Genomic DNA, 15,723 nt, shown 5'->3' on the forward strand with positions numbered 1-15,723 from the left:
GAAGCTCATAGGGTGAAATCTTGGGTTGGTACTGCTACACCATTTGTCAGGTATTTAGGTGAGTCGATGAGCACTATTTCCTTTCTTATGAAGGTAGGGATCACGTGACTTAGCTCAAACGTTGTTTTGGAGAGCAAATAAAATAATGTATGAAAAGCGGCCAGCTCGATGCTTAACGGAGGCTAGGCCCCAGGCCTGTGCTCTTGCATTCTTACAAACCTCACAGCGCTGATGATCACTGGAAATGATAAACTTCCAGACAGTTGGCATAGGCAAATTTTATTTCTACGGTAGAAGCATTTATTCCGGCTATAGAAAAATAACACTATTTCGAAGTCAAGGTAACAAAACAGAAGTATATTTTTTCCTTCTATGTCCATACTCCAACGTCACATACGGTTTTAAGACATTCTTAAATTAACAGGGAACAAACACAGAATCAAGACAGGACCTGTCAACAGAAGACATGTATTAAAGCTACAGTATCAGCCTGGAATTCAGAAAATACAAAGTGGTCTCGAGCAGTGATTCTCAGCGTTGGTGTGCGTTAGAATCAGCCACCTGGTAGGAAAAGAACCTTCAGCGGACTAAAGGCAAGTCACGTTGCGCCAGGCCTTGGTCTCACAAGAGATAGCAACGTTGCTCCTCCAGGAGGGGCGCAGACAAAACACACCACAGTATGAGACCAGACTCTTGCTCCCTGTTCCTTCTCTGAGCCTCTGATTCAGGGACGGTCATGAATACTCTCCAGGATGGTACAGGTCAGGTCAGACAGTGTGGGCTAAGGGCTTCCCTAGCTCATTCCCACACAGCTACTACTGTGATCACCACCACCCAGCCTATACAGACCACACTCTCCCCCCACCCCGCTCCCCCATAGCTGCCAGAACTCAAGATAGAACCCTTGTTGATTGCAAGCCCATGGACTACTAGTACCATTTGTATATGTCGCTACTGCGTTTACTAGCTTCACCCGTTCACTTACATTAAAGTTTCAGTACATGGTTGAAAAGACGATTTTTCTATCTAAACTAAGACCACAAATTCAAAGGAAAAAGGCAACTAAGCTTGAACCATGTCGCTTCTAAAGCATCAACACCCAGATGAATGAACGGCTTTTCAGAGTGACCCGTTCAGCCACTCTCTGATGTTCCCTTATAGTGATGGGAGTCTCTGGTTATAGATGGAAACATCTATAGATGGAAACAAGAATAAAGCACTTGCCATCCTCATCGCTGCCTATGTTCACTATACTACACAATCACGCTACACAGTGAAAGTTTTTGGCCATGGAAGTAACTACCCACGTAAGCATCTGCGGTTCTAACATTCTGGAACTACAACCAAAGCCAGAGAGGTGCAGAGTCAGGCGAGGCGAGGGGCCGTCAGCCTCGGCAACACGGACGTTTTGTGTTGGAGAAGTCCTTTCTGGGGGGCCGTCCTGGGCACAGCAGGAGGAGGTGGGCGCTCTGGCCCCGACACCCCAACGAAACGTCTCCGAGGTGGGGAGGTGGGGGGGGGGGTGTCAAGATCCTCCCCAGGGAGAAGCAGGGAGCTGGAACTGCACAGACATAACTGAGACTCTGCGTGCACAGATCACACAGGACACCGTGGAATTTTCCTCAGTGGAGACGGCAGCATGTGGGCCCCTGCCCTGCCGTGTGTGCCGGACGCACTGCCGGAACCCACGGTCCCCACACGGACCCACCTCTGTCCTCCCGCAAACACCGACGTGCCACCGGGAAAAACACAGTTCATCTTCCACCAGTGTTCTGTGGCCCGACACAGAGGGAAAGCTCCAGTTCACAGACATGTGCCACGCGGGGAGCCAGCTCGGTCAGTGCAAGTGGCCCTCCTTCTGGATCCGAAGTCTCTCCTTCTCCACCTGTAGGCGCTCCTTCTCAATCTGCAGCTTCTCCGACTCAAATTTCAGAAACTGCAGCCGCTCCTTCTCAAGCTGTAGGCGCTCCCTCTCGAGTTTCAGCCTCTCCGTTTCCAGGTCCTGGGGCTGCGGCCCCGGCTTCTCGCCCTGGCCCAGCTCGCCGTCGGAGGAGGAGGGCGGCTTCTCGGAGCCGACCACCTGCAGCCTCAGCCGCTCCCGCTCCAGCTGCAGCCGCTCCCGCTCCAGCTGCAGCCGCTCCCGCTCCAGCTGCAGCCGCTCGGCCTCCAGGTCCAGGCGCCGCAGCCGCTCCCGCTCCAGCTGCAGCCGCTCGGCCTCCACGTCCAGGCGCCGCTGTTCCAGCTCCAGCTTCTGCTTCTCCAGGTTGACCAGCACGTGGGGCTCGTCGTAGGCGGAACGGGACGGCGTGGAGTTCAGGGTGAAGAACTCCTCGATGTGGGGGAAGTCGGGGAGCTCGCTCTCCCTCCTGGAGTCCGGGATGACGGCCGACAGCATCTCCTCCTCCTCCTCGATCTCAAACTAGAAGGACAAAGCACTTTTCAGGACGTATCTCTGCTTCGGCGGGCAATGTGTCTAAACACTGCTTTAAGGCTTTGTGCACCGTGCGAGCACAGAAAACCACTGGGGTTTTGAAAGATATTGACCAAGACTTGCCTGTTGTCACTAATACAGGTGACCCTTCAACAACGCGGGCTGGAGCTGTGCGGGTCCACTTACACGTACATTTTCTCGCTCAGTGCGGTGCAGGACCGGAAACGGATCTTCTCTTACAACTTTCTTAACTATTTGCTATAGCTTGCTTCATGTTAAGAATACAATATATGGTACACATAACATACAGATCATGTGTTAATTGACTTTATGTTAATGATAAGGCTTCCCGTCAACCGCAGGCTGTTAGTAGTTAATTTGGGGGAGTCAAAGCTTATACAGGGATGTTCGATGGCGCGGAGAGCCAGCACCCTCGCCCACCCACGCTGTTCAACCGGGTATGTAATTAAGAGAAGGATACGTGGGTTAAAAGAGAGATTCGTGACCGGAAGAGCAATGGAATGACACTGTTAGGTCAAACTTGTGACTTGGCTTGAAAACTGGGATCTTAACTGTGCCCGGACTATCACAGTCTCCCACATCAGAACTGAAGGAATAAAAGGAGAAAGAGGATTCCCAGGCCAGTACTTACTTCGGGACTCTGGGGGTCTCTTTCCTCCTCTTCCACTTTGACCTCAGTTAAGGATCCACCTGCATCCCTGAAATCTGCCACGTTCTGCCAGTCAAAGTTGGGATCGTTGCGGAATGCGATCTTGTCGTCCATCTCTTCGGTGAGAGAGTCGTCTAGATCGGAGGTGGGGAGGGGGAACCCTGAGCCAACCAGCTTAATGTTGGCCTTCATCCTCTTTCTCTTCATAAGCGCCCGCCAGTCCAGGTACCGTCTTTTCACCTCCGTCCCCGTCCTCTGCTCGCCTTCCCCCACGGCGTTCACACACTGTGCGATCTCCTCCCACGCCATCCGCTTCATCACATTAATCGTCGTGTTGAGCTGCTTGGAAAAAATGACTTCTTTGCGTTTGGTAATTTCTTTCAAAAGGGTCTGAGTTTCTTGAACACTGAAGTTGCTTTTTCTCTTCCTTTTCAACTGCTTCATTTTCCTTGCTTAAGTGCAGAGTTTTCACGGTCAGAGAAGGTGTGAAAAGCTGACAAAGGCTACAAAGTACAAAAATCAAGGGCAGTCCCTTCGAGGCGCTTTGTCTAAATCAGTCTTCCGTTCATCTAGTAGCACGGGCAGGCTGGACAATTCCTAAAGAGAAAAGGAGAAAATCAGTCCACTTGCAACTTTGCAATGTACCTCCACCCAAGAAGCTGGACACACGTCCCTGTAAATGCGGTTCAAAACCGCCCACCCTCTGCCTCTGCGGCTGTCACCCCTGTCCCTGACCGCTTGTTCTCACCTGGGCTCCCGCTAGGGCTCCTCACCACTGCCTGACGCTCTTGGCCTGCTCACTCTCCTCCACCCCCAGTTACTTTTCTGCTCCGGCCACACTGGCCTTCCCATTACCCGTTCTGTCCACCCCTCCCCCGCTTGGAGCCTCTGCACACACGGTCCCCTCGGCCTAGGACATGGATACCTGACAAAAATTATGCACTTGTTTGCACATCAGATCCTACGTCAGTTCAGTGAACATTCTAGAACACTTGTAATGTTAAAGGATCACATTTAATTAGCACTCTGGCCTAACATTCCTTATGTAATTTAAATTATAAAATGGGCTGGTCAAGTACTCAGCTTTCCTCTAGAGGTGACTTACGAGGTACTATATTTATAAACTAGGTTTATTTTATTTATTTTTTTAGATTTTTTAACGTTTATTATTGAGAGAGCGAGACAGAGCCTGAGCGGGACAGCGAGAAGAGGAGACACAGAATTCAAAGCAGGCTCCAGGCTCTGAGCTGTCAGCACAGAGCCCGACGGGGCACTCGAACCCACCAACTGGGAAATCATGACCCGGGCCGAAACCGGACCCCCAACCGACTGAGCCACCCAGGTGCCCCACTAGGTTTATTTTTAAATATACTTGTGTATACCTTTTACAAGTTATAGAATATTTTTGCTTATATATAGAACACATATATCTTTATACATGTCTTCCGTATTTTTAATATACTTAGAAGAAAGAAGCGAAGCAAACTGTGCTTCTCAACGTGCTCTACACATTAAAGCAGCCCGGATATGCTTCTCCTTAGTACCTATGTTGCAGCACACACTTCAGAGAATTACTCCAGTGAAAACTGGGCTTTTTTGCCTTCCTGTACCATTGCTGCAGCACTAGGAGGGTCTGGGAGAAGGATCGAGGAGGATCGAGGAGGACGTGGGAGAAGGATCGAGAAGGATCTAGGAGGATCTAGGAAGGTCTGGAGCCCACTGGCTCCAAAGGCTGTCATCTTCAATACCTAACACTGTGCCTAACAAACAGGAAGTACAAACACAACTTAAAATAAGGTGATGAGGGAATGGGAGAGGTCAGAAAGTGAGAGACAATAACTCAAGGAAGCTAAGCTACCAAAGCTGACACACTTCCATGGGCAAAGCATATGTTTAAAAGGAAAAGGCAGCCCAAGTCAGTATAGGCAAGAAACAGTTTGTAAAATTACGTGAAGCCTTTAGATAAACTACCCACCCTTTCACTATGCCGAAAAACGTAAAAACATCACAAGTTCTACGAAACTGTGAAAAAGAAAATTTTAAGCAAAAATGCTATTTTGCTACCATAGTCTGTATGGATCAATAATGAGTAGGTTATCAAAGACACATTTTTAATATGGAATCAGCAGGTTTGATGTCTTTAAAAATAGAACAGCTAAAATAATATCAAATTCCGTATCATATTAAATACTTACAATGTATTGATAGGACTTTTTGTTTGCAAAAGATATAGAATGTTTCAGGGCATTTAAATAACTTCTTCAACCCTTTAAAAAATGCTATCATATTTTTTAAGGGAAAAGCATGGTAAAAACACAAACATCCATCAAAAGATTAGATGAATAAACTATACCACAGCTTTATAATGGGATATATGCAATAAAAGCTATGTAAGAGTACGAATACGATTTAGCACAACATTATTCCTGTGTAAATGTATCTTAGATCTCCAGGTGCTTACAGCTTAATTGTGTGAAAACCTATGACACCTGATTAATGTAATAAAGTACCAAAATCAACTGAAATTTGCACCTGAGTTGAAATGTGGGCACTACCTGTGCATGGCTAAAAGCTAAGCTATGTTTCCAGGAAGTTTTTTTTTTTTTCTCTGTTGTTTCCTTTGCACTTTGATTCCTCTATAACATAGCTTGGATTTCTATCCTCCATTACCCAATAACGTACTCAAATATTTATTGAGCTCCTACTACGTGCCGGGCACATACTCTTGGTGCTGGGGATAGAGAACTGCTTCCTAAAACGTGCAAAGATGCCATTTCAGGTGTCCAGCACTCTCCTTTTCATACTGGTTGTGTTCCCTATCTTTGCAGAAGGCAATTCGGTGGTTGCAACCTCCAAAGATTCGCAGCTCTTGCAAGCCCTGACCCAGAGAATGGCCGTCTTCCTTAAGTCCTCGCGGACAGTCACTTCTCACTGGCTGCAAAGAGGTACAGCAGTTCGCTTACGTCATCCCTGTGAGAATGATGTACCACCAAAGGCATATTAAAACATTTTTTTTTTTTTTAAGGACTAACACTTAAGAATGAAGTTCCTAAACACTGCGCGAGAAGGCAAAATTAAGAGCTGTGAGAAGGACATTCAGGCACTCAATTGTGGGCACAAACTTTTTTTTTTTTGGTAAATTCGTTAGGTGGCTCAAGAAAAAAAAAAAAAAGGCATCACAAACTATAGAAACTTCCCCAAGTCCCCCACCCCCCTCCCCGCGCCCACACGGTCTTCTAGGAAATTCGCTTCCCGGCCAAGCAGGAGGATGCTCTTGTCTCAAGTTGTGATAGGTGGACACCTGCGGGTCACTTCAGGGCCGCCTATCCTCCGAGCAGGTAAACGTGTCTCCCCGTCCCCGCCGCGCTCTCGGGGGGCCGCCCGCTCACAGCCGCGAGGAGGACTCGGGGCGGGCGGGGGACGGCTGCGCTCCCGGGAGGCCACCCGGGGGAGGTGGCCGGGCCCCGCCACCGCACCTATGGGCAGCCTGGGCGGAGGTCGGAGCTCCGATGAGGGGCGCGGACGGGAGCTGATACAGCCCTTCCACCCGCCCCGCGCGGACTCGTGGTCCTCGCGGCGTCGTAGTCCCGCTACGACGCACCCCCAGGGCCAAAGCCAGCAGCGCAGGGACGGCCACCTGCCGCCGGGACCCTCCCCGCCTCTAGGGCACCCACCGTCCGCGGCGCTGCCGGCTCATCCAGGGCAGAACCGCTCACCTGCGACCCCGACCGCACCTCCACCCGATCGCCTCTTACGGGGCTGGGGCCCGGGGGGTGGGGAGATGCCTCCCTGATTCCCCGCCCACTAACTTCGCCCGCCTCAAGCCTCCACCCATTGGATGGTATGGCTGCCACTCATGCGAGACGTCTCATCCATTGGTCCAGAGGGTATTGCCGTTCTGGCCGACGGCCCGCCCCAGGTCTGGCCTCACAATGGGAATCGAGTCCCCAACCGGTTCCGGGTTAGTGCTCTGGGGTTCCGCACTCTTGTGATTCGTGGCCTCCCGCTCTGTGCTCGGGCGTTGGCGCGAAGCTCTGTCAGTCAAGTGGACTCTAGAAGCGGATTGGTTCCTCGCGATCAGCCCGTGGCGCTTTTCCTTCTGATTGGGGCCCTGGCTGCCCCGCCTCCAAACGCTCCCTCTGTCCTTGACCCTCACCTGCTAAAAGGGCAGAGGGGAAGTGAAGCCTAGGCGTGGCTCCACCTGCGTCCTAGTCCGCTCTCACCTCCCTATCGAGTGAGGTTCAGCTTCGCCTCGGCCGCACCTCTGAGCTCTGAGGCCGCCCCTGCCACAAACCGGTGATTTCCTTACTGCTCAACCCGACTGTCACTTAGTGTCCTTGTGTCACTTGACGCCTCCAAAAACATTTGACCTGTTGACCATATCTTAGTAGTTTTCCTGTGTGCTTTCCTCCCTCGCTGTCTACTCCTCTGTGGCCCTTGACAGTCGCGTCTTGCACCGCCACCCTCAGTCCTTAAGTCACTGATGGCTCTGGCCATGTGGTCCCTTCTTCCCACTGTGGCCGGGGCGGTGGGTGTGCAGTTGCTGGGTGCGGCCTCAGTCCTCGCAGGTAGTGCAGAGCTTTTCCAAGGGTTTCTTGGTCTTCCATCAATATCCCTGCACAACCTCCCCGCCCCAGCCGGGTTGTCTGTTTCTAGCTGTGATGGTGGTTGGGACATTGTGTTGCATTGCATCCCCCTGTAATTTCCGCTCCCTGGTCTTCCCTGCCAGACTCGCGGCTCGGTTCACGAGTTATTTCTAAAGGTAGCCTTCCCTTCCCTCCATTCACCGGCTTCTCCCTCCGAGTTGTCTCTCTGATGTAGGTTTCCCCGGTTAAAGGATGCTCAGCTACATCTGTAATTCAGGTAAATAACAAGGGTCAGGCTAAGTGTGGTCCAAGGCACCACCTGGCATCCTATTAAATCCTACTCCAACCCTTCACCTTGGGAGGGGGGTACCCTCCATCTGTCAGCTCTTCTGACCTGTTCCATGGGGGTGGTCTTTCTTATTCACTGTTGTACTTTCTCTGCCCAGCACAGTGCCTAGAATATAAGGCACTCAAGAGACATTTGGTGAATAAAGGATGGAATATTCCCGATGAACGGTGGATGCTTGCTGGATGTTCCTGGAGGAACTCCAGTCCACAAAATAGGAAGTGCTTGTGGAATAGGGTCTTTGAAATGTGATGATGGGTTTAATCTTCCAGATTGCACTTAAGAGTTCGTGTGACAAGCCTGCCTATACTTTTGCCTAATTAAAACAAACAGGTGTTGTGGGTTGTTTTTTTTTTTAATATGAGAACTTGGATTTTTTAATTTTGGATTTTGTTTGTGGTGGATGTTTCTCAGGTGGGTGCGGTGGGAAGGTAAGACAGCACTCCATCCCAATTATATATAACCAGATGCTTTCTCTCTTTTCCCTTTCAGAGAATGTCCACGTGTTGAATCCATTATATTTTACTTCAGTAGCAGAGATCACACCTGGAATGTGTCCGTAAGTACTAAGAACCTTCTGCTTTCCTAGGAACTCTTTCACGTTCTTGCGATGAAACCTCTGTCTCAGGCTGAGTGCAAGACCTATCCTAGACACCGTCGTTATTTTTCTCCACTCTAACTTGCGTGAGTGCAAGTGGGCCAACAAGGGAGAGACGGAGGGTCATCCCAAATGCCTAATGTCATGACCCCATTCTGAACCTGATAGTCTGTTTACTGATTTGATTTTTGCTAATATTAACTTCAGGCTAGAGATCTGATGCCAGGTTCTTACACACTTATTCTAGAACTGAGCCGCCCAGCTGTGGTAGCCACTAGCCAGAGAGCGCCTGAAATCTGGCTAGGGCAACTGAATAACTGAATTTTAGTTCTTAATTTTTCTTTAAAAATGGAATTCAGTCAATTCAGTGATTGGATAACTTATAGGTACGTTTGGAAAACTTGAGTTATGTGAATCTACTTTTTCAACTGTACATTTTTTGGAATCTAAATACAAATGGAGTATTTCTGATAAAAAAAAATAGCATCGGAATTGAGATGTACTGTAAGAGTAAAACATACACAGGATTTCAAAGATTTAGTATAAAAATGTACCGTGTCTCATTGACAATTGTCATATTGATTGTAAGTGAAATTATAAAATTTTGCATAATTGGGTTAAGGAAACTATATTATTAAAATTAACTTTGCCTGTGTGTTTTTTTGTTGTTATTGTTTTACTTTTTAAAGTGAGGCTAATAGGAAATTGAATCTTCTGCATGTGGTTTGCATTACATTTCTATTAGACAAGGCTGTTGTAGGCTGTGCTTGGCCACAGCTTATTGAAAGTCTCAGAATGAGAATATAATCGTTAGCTAAAAGATTTCTGTTTCATTGCCTATTGTTTAATCAAAGGGAAAGAAGGAGATCATTTGGCTGTCTCTCCTCCAAATGCAGTTTAGTTAAGATAAATGTAGCCCAGCAGACATGTTCTAACCTACATTTTATATCAACAGTGACTGCGTTGTGCTGCATTCACTCCCCACTTTTGTCTTTGCACATGTCCTTCCTCCTGTCTTGTCCCTGTGACATAGTCTTGTTCTTCAACACCAGCTTTTCCCTGACAACCTTTGAACAGATCAACTTGTCCTTTTTCCTATGAGTTTTATGCTTATAAGTCGTCTTATGTAGATTTCTCCTGAATTGCTATTCTTCCCCTTGTATCGGTAGCACCTAACACAGCACCTGGCATTTAGGCTGGCGAACACGCCTTTGGTGATTCAAACTGAACACTGACGAAATAAAACTCATTCAGTTCTGTCCTCTGCGGTGTCGCCAGATTGCTTGCAATTTTCATCATCTATCAGTTAAGTTATAACAGTTTATAAAGTGACATTGAAAGCTTTTCACTGGCAAATTTTGTGTTTCTAAAAACTTTACATTGAACGGAAAGCCAGTACGGTTCCTGTAGAAATTGTTGCAGCTCTTTTCCTGTGGATTTTGTTTCTCTTTACAACTAGAAAAAATAGAAGATGTTAGAACTCGAGCTATTTAAAAATGATAATCCTCAAAGCGAGAGGTAGGGATGGCAGAGTTTCATTTCCAAGATGAGTCTGGTATCAAATGTCCAGAAGTCAGATGGGTCCCAGCATTCCCACCAGCATCCGCTGTGGGTGAGTTGCCAGTTTTGTTTCCGGTGGGAGGTTTGGTCTCTCCTGGAGTAGCCAATGAAATAATGCGGGCCAGTCCTTAGTAGGAAACCATTCACGGCACTTTTTCAGAAGATAATCACGGTTTTCATCCCTGTGCTCCTGGACATGGAGTTTCCCAGGGGAGAAACAGATCGACTACAAATCTATTTTTGCAAGTTGGAATGTGTGCCCTGGTGACTTTCTGTTTGGAGCCCGTTTAAAAAAATTCGCTTTTGGCGTATATATACTTGTGGTTTCTCTCTCCTGTTTGGCAGTCAGACCTCTTGTTGAAGACAGTTTTAACAGTTTCATGGGATGACCATCTGTATCTTTGAGTCCCCTGCAGAATGAGCTTTATTCATGCAAAATAGCCTGTATTTTAAATTGACCCATTCCAAATATATACTGAATGTTTAGTGAAGTTGGTCTGGACCTTTTTGCATAATGTGTCAACAGAAAAACATGCAAAAATTTTATTTTAGTAGTAAAGATTAATCATACTGTTTTCTCACTTTGAGAAATGACTGTCAGTGTTTGTAACCTCTTGGTTCTTTTTATGCACACACATTCTTTTTTTTTAATTTAATTAATTAATTAATTTATTTTTTAATTTACATCCAAGTTAGCATATAGTGCAATAATGATTTCAGAAGTAGATTCCAGTGATTCATCCCCTCTGTATAACACCCAGTGCTCATCCCAGCAAGTGTCTTCCCTAAAGCCCCTGACCCATTTAGACCAACCATCCCCCCACCCACACCCCCTCTGGCAGCCGTCAGTTTGCTGTCTGTATTTAAGAGTCTCTTATGTTTTGTTCCCCTCCTTGTTTTTATATTATTTTGGCTTTTCTTCCCTTATGTTCATCTGTATTGTATGTTATTCCGTATATGAGTGAAGTCCTATGATATTTGTCTTTATCTGACTAATTTCACTTAGCATAATATACTCTAGTTCCATCCACATTGTTGCAAATGACAAGACTTCCTTCTTTTTGATTGCCAAGCAATGCTCCGTTGTATATATATACACCACATCTTTAATCGTTCATCCATCAATAGACATTTGGGCTCTTTCCATACTTTGGCTGTTGTTGATAGTGCTAATATAAAAGTTGGGGTGCATGTGCCCCTTCAAACAGCACACCTGAATCCCTTGGATAAATACCTAGTAGTGCAATTGCTGGGTCGTGAGTAGTTCTGTTTTTAATTTTTTGAGGAACCTCCATACCGTTTTCCACAGTGGCTGCACCAGTTCATGCACACTCATTTGTAAGTTCCTGTTGCAAGAATTACACAGAGTTTTGGAGGTGGGGGCTTTTCATCCACTGGCCGGGCGTCTTTGCTCATTTCACTTCAAAAATAAGTACCTTATACTATTCTGTACCAGCCACTGATCTAAGGGCTTCATATACATGAATCTAGTTAACTATTATAACAACCCTAATACTGTTTAGATGAGGAAACTAAGCATAAGTGATGTTAGGTATCTTTCCAAGCCTGCACGGTTAATCAGTAGCAGACCCACAGTGTAAACCCAGGCAGTCTACACTCAAACCCCATCCTGTGACCCCCCCTCGAAACGCTTGTTCCTGTGACCTGGGGATTTGAAGGTGGCCAAAACATTTGGAAAGATTTTAGTGGAGTCAGGGGGCAACAACACTCCCCCACAGAATACCTTCTTTTCCTAATGTTTTTGGACTGTGTTAGAAGCTCCTCAAAGGTGAGGGTCGTGTCACGTGCCTCTTATACCCAGCACCTCGCACATACCTTGGATTTACTCTTTGCTCCAAAACAAATTTCGATTTCGGGTTGTGGAATGGACCGAAGTCACGTAGTTCCTCTGAACAGTGGCCTTAGGCCATCTGTCAGTGGTCAGGAGCTGCCCAGAAGCTGCTCTGGGCCACGTCGTCCACTGCTTTGACCTTACTTCCTTACCGCTTTCCACAGAATGGCTTCCAAACACCACCGCTGTGCTGTCTCTGGGCAGACTTCCTTCTTGATATGTTTCCTGTTCACATAATTTGTGGGGAATAATAGTTGTTGTGCTCAGTATGCAATAACAATAACACAAATGTAAATGGGATCCCGGGTGGGCCTAGAAAACTTGCTTTCGGTTACTCAGCTCATTTACTTTCTTATTTTCAGTGATCTCTGTGCCCAACTTGGGGCTTGAACTCATGACCCTGACTGAGATCGAGTCACGTGCTCTACAGACTGAGCCAGCCAGGTGCACCTTATTTAAATTTTTTAAAAGATAGGAGCTGTGATTCCTGGCCAGACTTTTTGGGTTCAATTATACAAGCAAGAACAAAGGTCAGAAGGGGCACAGAAAAAAAAAAAGAAAAGCATTTCACAAGACCCAGGAACAAAGAGCACCTCAGATTTTAGCCTGTCTCCCCATTTCCAAACAAACACTCCCTTAGTGCCCTTTAATGCACATGCTACCTCTGCACGGCCAAGAAGTGAAAATAACAGATATAAACCATGGTTAACAAGATGGATATGGGGGATCCAGGGGATTGATCATGTTTCAAAGTAATTTCGAACTTCATAAAGACGTAAATCCAGAGGAGTTTGTTAATTATTACGCTTCATTTATAATCTCTGACCTTCCTTTCTGTCCTCAGGATGTTACCCTTTTATCACCATCTTACAAAACAGACAGCTGAGTGCTGTGTGGCTCCTCTGGTCACCTGAGACCACGCCACCAGTCAGGGGAGGTATGGGGAGCTCCAGCTCAGGTTCTCCGCACCCTCCCTGTGTGCTACTCCAGAGAGCACGTTATTCTGTATCAAATTACTTAATTTCTCAAATACTTAATGACTTGGGAAACAAAAGACAAAAAAAAACTTAAGACAAAATACACCCATGTTGTGTCTTTTGCAAATTCTACCCCTTTCCCTTCCCTTAATTCCTAGCTAGAAAATGTAACAGCTACACTTGCTGGGTGCTTACTAGGCACTAGACCCTGTTAAATACTTGCACATATTATCTCTTTGAAGGGGCTTACAATTAGGGAAACTAAGGTTAGGAGGTATCATGTTATTTTTATTTTTATTCTATTCTATTCTATTCTCTTTTTTTAGAGAGAGAGAATGACTGGGGAAAGGGGCAGAGGAGGGGAGAGAGAGAGAGAATCTCAAGCAGCCTCCATGCTCAGTGCAGAGCCTAACACGGGTCTCAGTCCTACAACCCTGAGATCATGACCTTAGCAGAAATCAAAAGTCGGATGCCTAACTGACTGACCCACCCAGGTGTCCCATGTATCATCATTTTATGAAAAAGAAAAATGAGGCTCAGAACGGGTAGGAGGCTTACCCCAGGTTACAGAGCAAGGGAGTGTTGGGGCCAGGATGGCTTCCATTGGTTTCAGCCCCACGCTTCACCGAACCCTTATGAATACTTTGTCTCCTAGCAATGAACAGTTTTTTTCTGAATTACTGTAGAACTGAAAAAGCTTGCAGAAATCAGTGGCAACTTCCAGATCTGATGATGTATCAGTAACCCTTGTGGCATAAGCTATAGGTCATAGAAGACATCCCTCCCAGGATCTTTGGCTCTGTCTCTGGATCGTCTGTCTACCTTTTCCTGTTTTTGGTTCTTATACTGCCTTAGCTCTCTTACATGATCACTCACTTTCCCTTTGATTACCCCTTGTCCTACACAACACTCTCACTCACTACTCCTCCCCCCACCCCCACTTTTCCTTCTAAATCCCTCCCTGCTTATCTCTTATTAGAAATGTGTCGCTGAAGCATGTTTCCACTATTGCAGATAATAATTTAATAATAACCTAATAATATTCTGGTTCCCAATTCAAAGTTTCAGCATTGATGAATAATACATCAGATATTTTCTTTTTTTAAAAAAATGTTTATTTTTGAGAGAGAGAGAGAGAGAGTGTGTGAGTGGGGAGGTGCAGAGAGAGAGAGAAAAAAATCAGAATTCAAAGCAGGCTCCAGACTCCAAGCTGTCAGCCCGGAGCCTGACTCGGGGCTCGAACTTACGGACCACGAGATCATGACCTGAGCCAAAGTCGGACATTTAACCAACTGAGCCACCCAGGCGCCCCAGATAATATTTTCTTAAACACAGAAACCCCTCAAAACCCCCAAGTAATGGCTTTACTAATTTTTGTGACCCTTAGTTGCCATTATCCTCCTCTGTGTTTCTTCTAAGAAGAAACAAAAATTCTCCTTATCCATTAATATTTGATGTTAAATTTCAATATCTTGTAAATTAAAACTGTTTTTATGTGTTTAAGATAAAAGGCTGATTTTTTTGAAGATTTTAAGTAATCTCCCAATTACTTAATTTGAATTCACAACCCCATGATCAAGAATCACACATTCTATTGACTGAGCCAACCAGGTGCCCCAAATCAGATCCTGATTTTTAATAACAAAAATTTACTTTACTTTTGTTGTACTTACTGAGTTTTTGCCTCTGTGCTTTTCCCACCTTTTAAGCATGTTTTTCTCAGTTCGATTAAAGTGTAGCAAAGTGTCTCACATCGTCTGTGTCCCAGTGCTGGAAAACATTCTTAGACATCTTGTGCATTAATAGTTCTGGCCCTCCCTCCTTCTCTGAGGCGAGAGGAGCTTTATTTTAATAGAATTTGGAAATGGTGTCAAGAATACAAGGTTTCATTACTATAGTAACAGAGAATAATGGAAAGACTAAATGTCAGACACATTCATTGTTGCCATAGTGATAGTTGCTTTCCCAGATATGTTCACCGTTCCATTCTGGTCAGTTTTTAAAATACGCTTATCTGTATGAATGCTCAAAAAGGGGAGAAAAACTTCAAAGTCATTTAAGAAAGAAGGAAGCCTTTCAAGAGATGAAAGCAATTTGCTTTACTGTCCATTATTTAATAAGAAGTCCGCAAAGTCTACAAAAAGGCTACAAGGGAGATAAAATTCTCATTTCTGTTCAAATAAGTGTTCTTCCCATTTGTGGTCAGGGAGATTGAAGCATGGGGTTTCAGGCATGTCTGTCTGGTCATTTCATGCTATTTCAAGCCATTTTTTTTTTCTGAACTTCTGAAAATAGGGAATTCTGCCACATTGAAATGGAAACCCTTTTATTTTATTTTTATTTATTCTTTTAAGCAGTAGCACTTGAGGGCGCTGCCTGCCACGCAAAATCATTCAAGCAGGCAATCATTTATTCCAGCCCCTTTGATTACCTTCCTTTTCCCTTCAGCAGCCCCTCTCCTCGCTGACAAAGCATTGTCATCATGGTAACTCACCCAGGCTCTCTCCGTCCCACAACTTACTAGTGACCTTGACTTACCACAATGACTCCTGCTGGACTGAAGTATGGAGAGCGGGCCGTGCTCAGTTCTACCTTTGGAAATGCAGTTCCTGGCACGGTGCCCGGCTCATAGCAGGACAGAATAAATTGTAATGGAGTGAGCTTCCACCGAACAGTACCCTTTGTTTAAGTCTTCCTGAAACT

At 45.8% G+C, this 15,723-nt stretch overlaps 1 protein-coding gene and 1 long non-coding RNA gene across 17 annotated transcripts in view; one reads left to right on the plus strand and one right to left on the minus strand.

The window, feature by feature from the left end:
- Window positions 1–263: 263 nt before the first annotated feature.
- Window positions 264–14,837, minus strand: MSANTD4 (Myb/SANT DNA binding domain containing 4 with coiled-coils). 11 transcript variants are annotated; one of them, XR_006208019.1, is made up of 4 exons: window positions 6,776–7,017; window positions 3,084–3,698; window positions 1,709–2,419; window positions 264–451 (listed from the first exon to the last, which is right to left on the minus strand). XR_006208019.1 is itself a non-coding variant. In XM_042957473.1 (4 exons), exons 3-4 carry the CDS (start codon window positions 3,543–3,545, stop codon window positions 1,838–1,840), a joined length of 1,044 nt encoding a protein of 347 aa, XP_042813407.1. In that variant the 5' UTR covers window positions 3,546–3,698; window positions 12,196–12,268; window positions 13,579–13,677; the 3' UTR covers window positions 264–1,837. The 11 variants fall into 11 exon arrangements, 10 of the variants coding, with proteins under 10 accessions (XP_042813407.1, XP_042813410.1, XP_042813409.1 ...); XM_042957473.1 differs by lacking the exon at window positions 6,776–7,017 and adding exons at window positions 12,196–12,268; window positions 13,579–13,677 and having other exon boundaries at window positions 264–2,419; XM_042957476.1 differs by adding an exon at window positions 5,985–6,071 and having other exon boundaries at window positions 264–2,419; window positions 6,818–7,017.
- LOC122230966 overlaps window positions 7,133–15,723 on the plus strand; it is a 44,883-nt gene continuing 36,292 nt past the window's right edge. For 4 of the 6 annotated variants that reach the window (XR_006208021.1, XR_006208023.1, XR_006208024.1 and 1 more), the window contains exons 1-2: window positions 7,133–7,397; window positions 8,526–8,592. This is a non-coding gene — a long non-coding RNA (uncharacterized LOC122230966). The other 2 variants (XR_006208025.1, XR_006208022.1) reach the window with 2 other exon arrangements.

The sequence above is a fragment of the Panthera tigris genome, chromosome D1 (genome assembly GCF_018350195.1).
Source record: "Panthera tigris isolate Pti1 chromosome D1, P.tigris_Pti1_mat1.1, whole genome shotgun sequence".
Lineage (NCBI taxonomy): Eukaryota > Metazoa > Chordata > Mammalia > Carnivora > Felidae > Panthera > Panthera tigris.